General features: G+C 40.0%; 1 protein-coding gene across 1 annotated transcript in view; it reads left to right on the top strand.

Annotated features, from left to right (window-relative positions):
* The first annotated feature begins 8 nt into the window (after positions 1-8).
* The window catches only part of LOC138947584 (alanyl-tRNA editing protein Aarsd1-B-like), a 29,762-nt gene continuing 17,889 nt past the window's right edge, over positions 9-11,881 (top strand). The window contains exons 1-4 of the mRNA XM_070319085.1: positions 9-333; positions 947-1,075; positions 9,730-9,747; positions 10,807-10,948. Of these exons, the coding sequence (XP_070175186.1) occupies positions 295-333; positions 947-1,075; positions 9,730-9,747; positions 10,807-10,948 (328 nt within the window). The 5' untranslated portion in view covers positions 9-294. The remainder of the gene's footprint in view (positions 334-946; positions 1,076-9,729; positions 9,748-10,806; positions 10,949-11,881) is intronic.

Below are 11,881 nucleotides of genomic sequence, written 5' to 3'. Positions count from 1 at the left end.
CACATTGCACCCGTGTCGTTGTGGTTGAATCGAAGACTTTCTGAGAAAAGTCTATTAATTAACAACACACAGTGACATTCTGATGCAATAGTTGCCATTTTCCTCCTGTGTCACATCTTTTTTTGGGTTGTATTTATGACAGCAGGCTGCTTGAAGTCCTGGAGCAGGTGCTTCTGATTCCGAGTGTTTCAGTTTCGGTTTGAAGTGTGAGCACAGGTGCACGGAGAGTGACCTGGCTGCGGTCACAGCACTGCGGGAGATCGAACGCGTGCGTGAACGGCTTAGTTTGCAAACATGGCTCTGGCCTGTCAACAAAACAGTTATCTGAGAGAGGTATCGACCGTTCCGTCCTCTTTTGTAATGTTCATTATTGACTTTTCTTTCTATTCTGTGAAATGTTATCTTTATTTTTCGGAGCAGAATAATAACGGAGACTTGTGCTGCATGTGCATGATACTTTCTTGATAGTGAAAAGAGCCGAAGCAAACAATCAACAAGTCATACCAGTTTTAGTCTGTGTTTGCCAGTTTTAGTCTGTGTTTGCCTATAGAAGAGGTCCTGCGTTGCTGCATTAAATGCCAGAGGTCATTATATATTATACAACTTACAAGCATAAGTTGCCCAAAAGAAGAAAACAGATAGTAAATATGTGCCGGTAGTACGTTTATAGTCTCAGGCCTGGGAATGATACACCTTTCGTCGTAAATACGACGAAGTCCTTTTCTAATTGTGTAAGAAAGAGCCTCCGTGTGCCCTTAACAATGCTTAAAACGCGAAATTTTCCCGTCAGTACTCCCAAATCACTTTTACTCATTCCCAGGCCTGAGTCTGTTTGCCGGTTCGTTTTAATACTGAATTGGGATAAAAGGGAAATTGTTTAATAAAAATAAATTTACGGTCAGTCATGTCTATTAAACTATTATTTATTTCTCTTATTTTATTTCAGCTTACCTCCAAAGTTGTGAGCTGCAAGCCAGTGCAAATCACAGTGTCACAGAATGGGAAGAAAACCAAGGTGCAGTGCCATGAGGTTGTGTTGGAAGACACAGTTCTCTTTCCTGAAGGAGGGGGACAGGTAAGTTTTTTTGTTTTTTTTTAAGCAAAAAGAAAAGGTACGTACAGTGGTACATGTGTTCTGAGGTCCCTCTGATGAGAGGACATCTCCCATGAAAGGACACCATCTGTTGTACCTCTGTCTATTATCTCTACCAAAATATACTTCTCATGACAGGTCACCTGCAAATGTAGACTGGTTGTAACTGTAAGCGTATCCTCTCATCGCAGGTACCACGTACTGTGTATGTAAGTGTTGGGGTTGTCAGACCTCGTTCTTCGGTGATTAATTGCACATACTTTTTTGATCTGATACATTGGTCTGACCCTTCAGCCATAGCTGGTCGACCATCCGATAGTTTTGACAATGAATCATGTAGGAGGTTTTATGACAAAACAGTGATTTTGTAGCCAGGACTTTTGGACCTATAAATGTATATTTTCAATCTGGGTCCAACTGACCTATTTTCATGTGTGTCTGAAAACAATACTGGTAGATTATCAGGTGCTTGAGGAATTGATGTGTTTGGGAGGGTATGAATGCATTAATCTATTTAAACGGGACTTGAGGAATGTAGACCTGAAATTAAATTAGTTTTGGGGCCCTGGGGAAAAATCTGATATGATTATACTGTGGTGACAGTGTCATGTCAGGTAGGCCATGACAAAGAGTGAACAGAGACTATAGAGTATACAGAGACGCTTCATCCTTCTTTGCGCTGCGGTGCGAAAGTGAGACCGGCCAGCCAGCGCGCGGGAAAAGAGCCACTCCCTGCCGCACAAGGAAGTTCGCGTATAGCGGCTGCTGTCGGCTGTGTTTATATCACGTTTATATTAACATACTGTCTGTTCTGTCCGGCTGACAGTGCTGCAAAAAGTAACTGAACGAAAAAATATGTTTGTTTGTGAACATCCTTTTTAAATGACCATAAAAACACCGCAGAAAATGGTGTAGATTAAAATTAAATCAAATTTACTTAGGCAATACCCGCTGCATCGCTGTAGTTATGCAAACATGATTCAAGTCAGTGTCTTTTCACGAACTAACCGTCGTTATTTTTGTGTGTTTTAGTCAAATACAAATACATACTGTATACATGGTCACTTAAGCCTGAGAAAATATGTCAGGAATAAATCGTTAACGAAATAGTTCCCGGTCAAATCGGTAACTAAGGCATTTAGTCAACTTGGCGTCGTCCCAGCACCTCTAAAGTGAAATGGGTAGTCAATTGCACGGTGCTAAGAAATTATCATGTAAGGAAAACTGTAAAATACAGCAACTTAAACAACATTATTGTGACCTAGCTGACTTTAATTAAAGAATCTTGATCGATCGATGATTGTCTTATTTCTTATCGGTTGCTTCTTTCTTGTTCAGAAAGCTCTCTCTCTCTCTCTCTCTCTCTCTCTCTCTCTCTCTCTCTCTTTTTTTTACACCCCCGGTATAGGTCCAATTCATTCTTCTTACTCGGCGTGACGTTATCAAATGGATCGGCTAGCTTTGGCCCTAAGGGGCACAACTCCGCTCATACTCTCTTCGCGCCGCCATATTGGATGCCGTCTTTGTTAGTTTTCTTCATTGCACTCTTGTTCTTTTTGCGTATTTCACTGTGTATGCAGACAAAATGAAGAAAACTGTGCATGCATGAGTCCAAAGGGGATCTGCCTTTTTAACACAACAGCACAACATAACAAGTCGCGTAAGGCGAAAATACAATATTTAGTCAAGTAGCTGTCGAACTCACAGAATGAAACTGAACGCAATGCCATTTTACTCGTAGCATCGTCAGGCCACCGCTCATGGCAAAGGCAGTGAAATTGACAAGAAGAGCGGGGTAGTAGTTGCGCTAAGAAGGATAGCACGCTTTTCTGTACCTCTCTTTGTTATATTTAGTCAAGTTTTGACTAAATATTTTAACATCGAGGGGGAATCGAAACGAGGGTCGTGGTGTATGTGCGTGTGTGTGTGTGTCTGTGTGTGTGTGTGTGTGTGTGTGTGTGTAGAGCGATTCAGACTAAACTACTGGACCGATCTTTATGAAATTTGACATGAGAGTTCCTGGGTATGAAATCCCCGAACGTTTTTTTCATTTTTTTGATAAATGTCTTTGATGACGTCATATCCGGCTTTTCGTGAAAGTTGAGGCGGCACTGTCACGCCCTCATTTTTCAACCAAATTGGTTCAAATTTTGGTCAAGTAATCTTCGACGAAGCCCGGACTTTGGTATTGCATTTCAGCTTGGTGGCTTAAAAATTAATTAATGACTTTGGTCATTAAAAATCTGAAAATTGTAAAAAAAATTAAAAATTTATAAAACGATCCAAATTTACGTTTTTCTTATTTTCCATCATTTGCTGATTCCAAAAACATATAAATATGTTATATTCGGATTAAAAACAAGCTCTGAAAATTAAATATATAAAAATTATTATCAAAATTAAATTGTCCAAATCAATTTAAAAACACTTTCATCTTATTCCTTGTCGGTTCCTGATTTCAAAAACATATAGATATGATATGTTTGGATTAAAAACACGCTCAGAAAGTTAAAACAAAGAGAGGTACAGAAAAGCGTGCTATCCTTCTTAGCGCAACTACTACCCCTCTCTTCTTGTCAATTTCACTGCCTTTGCCATGAGCGGTGGACTGACGATGCTACGAGTATACGGTCTTGCTGAAAAATGGCATTGCGTTCAGTTTCATTCTGTGAGTTCGACAGCTACTTGACTAAATATTGTATTTTCGCCTTACGCGACTTGTTTTAACTTTCTGAGCGTGTTTTTAATCCAAACATATCATATCTATATGTTTTTGGAATCAGGAACCGACAAGGAATAAGATGAAAGTGTTTTTAAATTGATTTGGACAATTTAATTTTGATAATAATTTTTATATATTTAATTTTCAGAGCTTGTTTTTAATCCGAATATAACATATTTATATGTTTTTGGAATCAGCAAATGATGGAGAATAAGATAAACGTAAATTTGGAGCGTTTTATAAATTTTTATTTATTTTTTTACAATTTTCCGATTTTTAATGACCAAAGTCATTAATTAATTTTTAAGCCACCAAGCTGAAATGCAATACCGAACCCCGGGCTTCGTCGAAGATTACTTGACCAAAATTTGAACCAATTTGGTTGAAAAATGAGGGCGTGACAGTGCCGCCTCAACTTTCACGAAAAGCCGGATATGACGTCATCAAAGACATTTATCAAAAAAATGAAAAAAACGTTCGGGGATTTCATACCCAGGAACTCTCATGTCAAATTTCATAAAGATCGGTCCAGTAGTTTAGTCTGAATCGCTCTACACACACACACAGACAGACAGACACACACACACACACACACACACACACACACACACACACATACACCACGACCCTCGTCTCGATTCCCCCCTCTACGTTAAAATATTTAGTCAAAACTTGACTAAATATAAAAAGTAAAGCAAGAATACATTATTATATTCATTTATTTATTCTTTATCTCAAATTACCATGCAGACAGTGCACCAAAATTCACAAGATAAAGCTCTCAAGACAGGCAAATGAGGTACAATGCAGCTCAGGTAACTACTGCAAAGTATAATTTTCAAAGCATCCTATCACAGTGTTCACTCTAAAGGCACAACCGATGGACAATTGTTGATTAGCGCACTGCACACAGCAAAAAATAACCAGTTATAATCGTCTTCTCCGCTCAGTAACTTCCTTCCAGTTGTCACCCTGATGGTAAACAACTTTAGGGATCCTAAAGTGTGCCTGCTGACTGCAGTTTTTGGCCACACAACGTGTCATTTTCACTTTTGTCGAGTCGCCACCCAACGCTCAAGCACTGTCAGAGATCGTGCAAGGCATCCAACATGGCGGCGGATGACCAATTCCAGAGAGTTACGACCCGTGATTCTCATACCGCGCGCGCCGAGTAGAAATGCTGTTGTTAACTTGAGTTTCTGCAATGGGCCTATAGGGGTGTGTATAGGTTTCGGTCGATGTGTTTGTTTGTTTGTGTGTTTGTTTGTTTGTGTGTTTGTTTGTGTTCGCAAGTAGATCTCAAGACTGAACGGACCGATCGTCACCAAACTTGGTGAACAGGTTCTATACATTCCTGAGACGGTCCTTACAAAAATTGGGACCAGTCAAACACACGGTTAGGGAGTTATTGGTGGATTTTGGTTTTTTGGGGGGATCAACTACGGCATAACTCTTCCTTATCTTCTCCATGTTTTCAGCGTTTACCTCCCTTCCTTCGTATGGTGCACTATAGTATGAGGGGGCATCTTCGGATATTCCCGGCGTTCTGTTACTATTTTTAGAAGGTCACCGCAGTGTCCAGAACGTAAATTGGACCCGTAAATTATCCTCACTGTAAAAGTGCAAAGGTCGAATCAATTTATAGCCACGCGAAAAATACACTGTCATCTATCTCTCTATATATACGGCTTCTCTGTGTTTGTGTGTGTGTGTGTGTGTGTGTGTGTCTCTCTCTATGTGGGCAACACCTGTGGATTGTTCAGTTCTGTTTGTGATGTGGTCTGGCGGCTTTTGTGTATTTGTATGTACTGGCCTTCCTTTGAGAAGCCATAACAGTTCAAAAGGGCTTAGAGATAAGCTCTAAATTGCTCAATCCTGAGCAGTGAGAATGGTTATTTCCCTTTGACCAACGGGGGTGTTTTTCCTATCGGAGGAATTTCTTGTTTTTTTCCTAGTCATAGTTATAGTAAAATAGTTTAGTCCCTCTTTAGGGCGAGGGCCAGATGCAAAAAAGCATATCTATGCTTATTCTTGTCACCCTCGAAAAATAAAGATTTGTCATTGTCATTGTCTCTCTCTCTCTCTCTCTCTCTCTCTCTCTCTCTCTCTCTCTCTCTCTCTCTCTCTCTCTCTCTCTCTCTCTCTCTCTCTCTCTCTCTCTCTCTCTCTCTCTCTCTCTCTCTCTGAGTCAGTTACACACACACACACGCACGCACGCACACACACACACGCACACACACACACACACACACACACACACACACACATGAATTGAGATGAATTAACGAGGTACGGACCGACTGGATGACACTTTGAACAGCATCGTCACAAGTATTCTAGTTTGAGAAGTTTTCGACTTTTGCGCTTGGACGAAGAATAGAATCAATTGTTCAGTTGTCCTTCAAAACAAAATTAAGCCTGATGTTAATTAAACAACTGCGCAATCACATTGTTGAGCTTGTGTACAGTGTGTGTTTTCTCTGTTCTGGTAGAATACACGCAGTTCGACGCTACACTTTTTACTGATTTTCCGACATTTAACGAGAGAAAAAAAACAAAAATACAATCCTCACTTGCTCTCTTCCTCAGGAAATTTGAACATCCTGAAGCCTTTGGCATGTGAGTTTGAGCAATTGATGGCCAAAGACCATGCCCCGCTGTGTTTTCTTTTTGGTGCGGCCATGGTGTGCTGCACGATATCGCTACTGCTGTGGAAAGGGAAAGTAGGTTTTTACATGTTTCCGCGTGGTGGCGCCACAGGGCTTCCTGTTTCAATTTTCAGCGCCGAATGAAGCGTCTCTGTGTACTCTACAGTCTCTGGAGTGAAATACAGTGGAGTCCGGGTACAACGAATCTCAAGGGAGATACATTTTAGTTCGTTATATCAGTAATTCGCTGTAGAGTTTTCAACCCTAAATGGCCTCAAGACAAGTTTTCCCAATCACCTTCAAATGATCGTCCCATCGAGTACAATCTCTGCATGTTTTCAACAGCTTCATAATATAATCCGCCCCCCGCGGGTTAGGGGGAAGAATTTACCCGATGCTCCCCAGCATGTCGTAAGAGGCGACTAACGGATTCTGTTTCTCCTTTTACCCTTGTTAAGTGTTTCTTGTATAGAATATAGTCAATTTTTGTAAAGATTTTAGTCAAGCAGTATGTAAGAAATGTTAAATCCTTTGTACTGGAAACTTGCCTTCTCCCAGTAAGGTAATATATTGTACTACGTTGCAAGCCCCAGGAGCAAATTTTTGATTAGTGCTTTTGTGAACAAGAAACAATTGACAAGTGGCTCTATCCCATCTCCCCCCTTTCCCCATCGCGATATAACCTTCGTGGTTGAAAACGATGTTAAACACCAAATAAAGAAAGAATAATATAATCCATAGAGAGAGGCAAACTAACAGCGGGAGGTGCATGAAAAGCGTCAGTTTTCACGATAAAACTTTGACTCGCTCGATCATTCACGGGACATAACTGCACTCCGGACTGTCCACAGTGTTGAGCAATTTAGGAGACTTCACTGCCTGAGGAGAGTATTGATTCAAACGAACGCGTGGTTCTATATCGCGTCACTCGGTCACGGATCGGAGAAAACAAAAAACAGTTCCAGATTTCGAAACCATGTTCGTCAGCCATTGTTTTTAGCAAGACAGACCACATGTGCACGAGCTTCGCTGACGTACATCGCAAAATGTCATGACGTCACCACAACTTTCGGTTTTGGTTCGATCTGTTCCGTGCACCTACCGCTGTTAGTTTGTTCAGAGTTCGCTCATCACGCAATGTGCACTTGTGTTTGTGTATTTTTGTCTTTGGAGTCAATTATTGACATCAGTTCGTTGTAGCCTTGTGACTTTTAGAGACAAAACCGCTCTGGGGCGATGAAAACGTGTTTGTTAAAAGAGGGGTTCGTTATGGAAATGAGTTCAAAAGGTTCGATGTAGCCGGAAAGTAACAAGTAAGAAATAGAAGGCTGTCTGCCGGGAAATTAATGGCAGTTTGATTAAAATAATTTTATTTGATTATTAAGAGGGATTTTCTAGTTTTTCAGGCTTAAGGATACATAAGAGAAAGTCTGAGGCGATGTGGTTGGGTAGTAGGAAACATTGTGATGAAACATTTTATAATTTTGTTTGGAAGAAGAAGTTGAAGATTTTGGGTGTATATTTTTGTAATGATAAGAGTGCTTCTTTGGTAGAAGATAACTGGACTGGAAGAATAAGGAATATTAAGCGATTGATTTGTGCATGGGAGAAGCGAAATTTGAGCATTTTAGGGAAAATATGTATTGTGAAAACGTTTTTAATTTCACAATTTGTGTATATTATGCAAGCGTTTGTATTACCTGACTGTGTTTTGAATGAAGTCAATACCTTATTGTACAGATTTTTGTGGCGAAAAAGAGATTGTAATCGGAAGGCCTTTGAAAAGGTGAAAAGAAGCGTTTTATGTTTTGAAATTGAAAAAGGTGGTTTAAAAATGATCGATATTAGGCAAATGCAAATTTCTTTTTTATTACAATGGGTTTCACAACTGACTACATCAAATGAAAATGATAATTGGAGTCTCACTCCAAAGATGATGTATTTGCGTTTTGGAAAGCACTTTGAATGTTTCTTATCGAATGTAAACAGTGCAAGATTTAAAGGGTTAGACCTAGTGAAATCACACTTTTGGAAAGCAGTATTAAAATATTGGCTGGATAATAACCACTACGATCGTGGGACAATCGGGCCGATTTTATTATGGAATAATGCATGCATAACGTATAGTGGCAAAGTTTTATTTTTTGAAAGTTGGATACGACGAGGTGTATTGGTATTAACAGACATTGTACGTTCGGGAGACATATTATCATATCAAGATATATGTGATTTGATTGGATATTCGCCAAACCGAATTCTTGAATATAATGTTGTAAAAGCTGCTGTGTCATTATTCATGAGGAAAAATGTTGTAAATATGACTGATGATGTTTGTATTACCCCACTGTTTAACGGCAAAAATGTGTTAAGTGCCAAAGAATATCGGAAAGAGATTATTAATATGAAAACAGATGTACCATGTTCCGGAGGATTTTGGAAGAGAAAGTTTAATGTAGAAATTGATGAACGTTCTTGGATAGTTGCCCATCAGTCAACACAAGAGACTAGATTAAGAGTTTTACACTGGAAAATTATGCACAACATCTATCCGACCAACATTCTCCTGTGTAAAATGAAAGTAACGGAAACTAATAAATGTAATTACTGTTGTGATGTAACTGATTTCATTGAACACTTCTTTTTTGAATGCCCGGTTGTATACAAATTCTGGAAGTTTATTGAAGAATTTATTTTTCGTACTTTAGAAATTAAGATTGTTTTGAAAGTTAGTGATGTTTTATTTGGTATGCATTTTGTAATGGTGAAAAAGGCAACTATGTATAAATTGAACCACATTATCTTAATCGGAAAGATGTGCGTTAGTATATATAAAAAAACAAATTCGTTTTTACCGTTGGAAAGTATTTTTAATAGGCAGTTACAGATAAGAAGCATTTTTGTGTGAGTGTTCGAAGAACAAAACGTTAAAAAAAAAGTTAGCTTGTTGTACTCGATAAGATGTATTTAATTCATTGTATGAGATATTGTTGATTGTTGTTATTTATTTGAATAAAATTGTAAAAAAAAAAAAAAAAAAAAAAAAGAGGGATTTCGTTATACCCAGGTTCGTTATAGCTGGAATCCACTGTATAGCAAAGTTAAAGATTTACAATTAATCCAATTATCTGCTTCTATTGTTTTTGTGTGTGTGTTTTTGTGCATTGCAGTAATGCTGTGCCTAAGAGTAAGAGAGTGTGTGTGAAAAAAGAGATTTTGGACAAGTTTTTGTTTCTTTTACCATGAAATTTTCTCTTTTCTGTCCTTAGCCGGACGACAGAGGACAGGTGAGTTATTTATTTTCTGTTCAGCAGAGCATGACATCACATGTTGCATTACATTTGCAAGGACTTTGATATTACAGCTTGTTTACTGGTGTCTATACATCGTTGTGGGGACAACCTCATCTACCTGTTAAAAGAAAGTTGCAACTCCTTGTTAAACCATATCATTGTTTCACAGGAGAAAAAGGGTGGGTGGGGGGAGTATGGGTGTTTGTTTAGAAAATGTGTCAAAAAAAGGATGAGTTGCAAAATTCATTATGTATTATGTTGAAAGGTGAAGCAGAGGTTGTCAGTGTGTGTGTGGGTGTGTGTGCGTGTGTGTGTGTGCGTGTGTGTGTGTGTGTGTGCGTGTGCGTGTGTGTGCATGTGTGTGCATGTGTGTGTAAGAGAGAGTATGTGAATTTCTGTGCGTGTGTTTAGCTAACATGTGGGAAAAGGACGAGTTGCTCCCATGGGGTCGCCTTCACGCGGCGGGAGTGTTTCCACAGAGCTACCCCACCCCTTTATTTCTCTTCTTTTGTCTTATTTCTGCCTTACCAGTCCTTTCACCTATATTTCCTTCCAAGAAAACTCTCCCTACTATTCCCTGCAGTTTTCCAATTCTTTTCTTGTTGTCTTATTTCTACCTGACTGGATCCATCACCTTTATTTCACTTACCAAAAGTCTTCTTTTCCACATCCTTATTTCTCTGCCCCCCGCATGTCGTAAGAGGCGACTAACGGATTCTGTTTCTCCTTTTACCCTTGTTGAGTGGTTCTTGTATAGAATATAGTCAATGTTTGTAAAGATTTTAGTCAAGCAGTATGTAAGAAATGTTTATTCCTTTGTACTGGAAACTTGCATTCTCCCAGTAAGGTCATATATTGTACTACGTTGCAAGCCCCTGGAGCAATTTTTTGATTAGTGCTTTTGTGAACAAGAAACACTTAACAAGTGGCTCTATCCCATCTCCCCCCTTTCCCTCGTCGCGATATAACCTTCGTGGTTGAAAACGACGTTAAACACCAAATAAAGAAAGAAAGGAAAAGGACGAGTTGCATAAACCATGATGCATTGTGCAGATAGGCGAGTCAGAGGTCCTCAAAGTGGAAAGAAGGGGAGCAACTGCAGTGCACTACACACTAGGGGAGCTAACCCCAGGGTCGGAGGTCAACATGAAGGTGGATTGGGAGAGACGCTTTGATCACATGCAGCAGCATAGTGGTAAGTGACTCAGTGAGGCTGATGGGGGAATGTTCCACCATCTCTATACCGGTGCTGGGTGACCAAACCATGTAGTGGTAAGTGACTCAGTGAGGCTGATGGGGGAATGTTCCACCATCTCTATACCGGTGCTGGGTGACCAAACCATGTAGTGGTAAGTGACTCAGTGAGGCTGATGGGGGAATGTTCCACCATCTCTATACCGGTGCTGGGTGACCAAACCATGTAGTGGTAAGTGACTCAGTGAGGCTGATGGGGGAATGTTCCACCATCTCTATACCGGTGCTGGGTGACCAAACCATGTAGTGGTAAGTGACTCAGTGAGGCTGATGGGGGAATGTTCCACCATCTCTATACCGGTGCTGGGTGACCAAACCATGTAGTGGTAAGTGACTCAGTGAGGCTGATGGGGGAATGTTCCACCATCTCTATACCGGTGCTGGGTGACCAAACCATGTAGTGGTAAGTGACTCAGTGAGGCTGATGGGGGAATGTTCCACCATCTCTATACCGGTGCTGGGTGACCAAACCATGTAGTGGTAAGTGACTCAGTGAGGCTGATGGGGGAATGTTCCACCATCTCTATACCGGTGCTGGGTGACCAAACAATGTAGTGCCCCAACGTGGACAGTGCTAAACACCTTCTACATGATGCTTGGGCATTAGGCAAAAAAAAAAATAGGTGTGGTTACGGTAACATAGCCAAATAAAATAGGGTAGGAAGGTAGGCAATCACTTTTTTTTTTATTTTAACTTTTTTTTTCTAATGTGTACAAATTAAACCTACTTGACAGGGAAATAAGTGTGCGACTCGGGCGATTTTGCTTTCATTGCGTTTTCTGCACTCGGTTTTTTTTTGTTTTTGTTTTTTTGTTGACAAATGTAATAAAAAGTTATAGGGTCGGCCCCTAAAAATAGGGTAGGTCGGGTTAC

Source organism: Littorina saxatilis, linkage group LG14 (assembly GCF_037325665.1).
Source record: "Littorina saxatilis isolate snail1 linkage group LG14, US_GU_Lsax_2.0, whole genome shotgun sequence".
Lineage (NCBI taxonomy): Eukaryota > Metazoa > Mollusca > Gastropoda > Littorinimorpha > Littorinidae > Littorina > Littorina saxatilis.
Note: the sequence above shows the minus strand (reverse complement) of the source record. Positions and strands in the feature narration are given on the sequence as shown.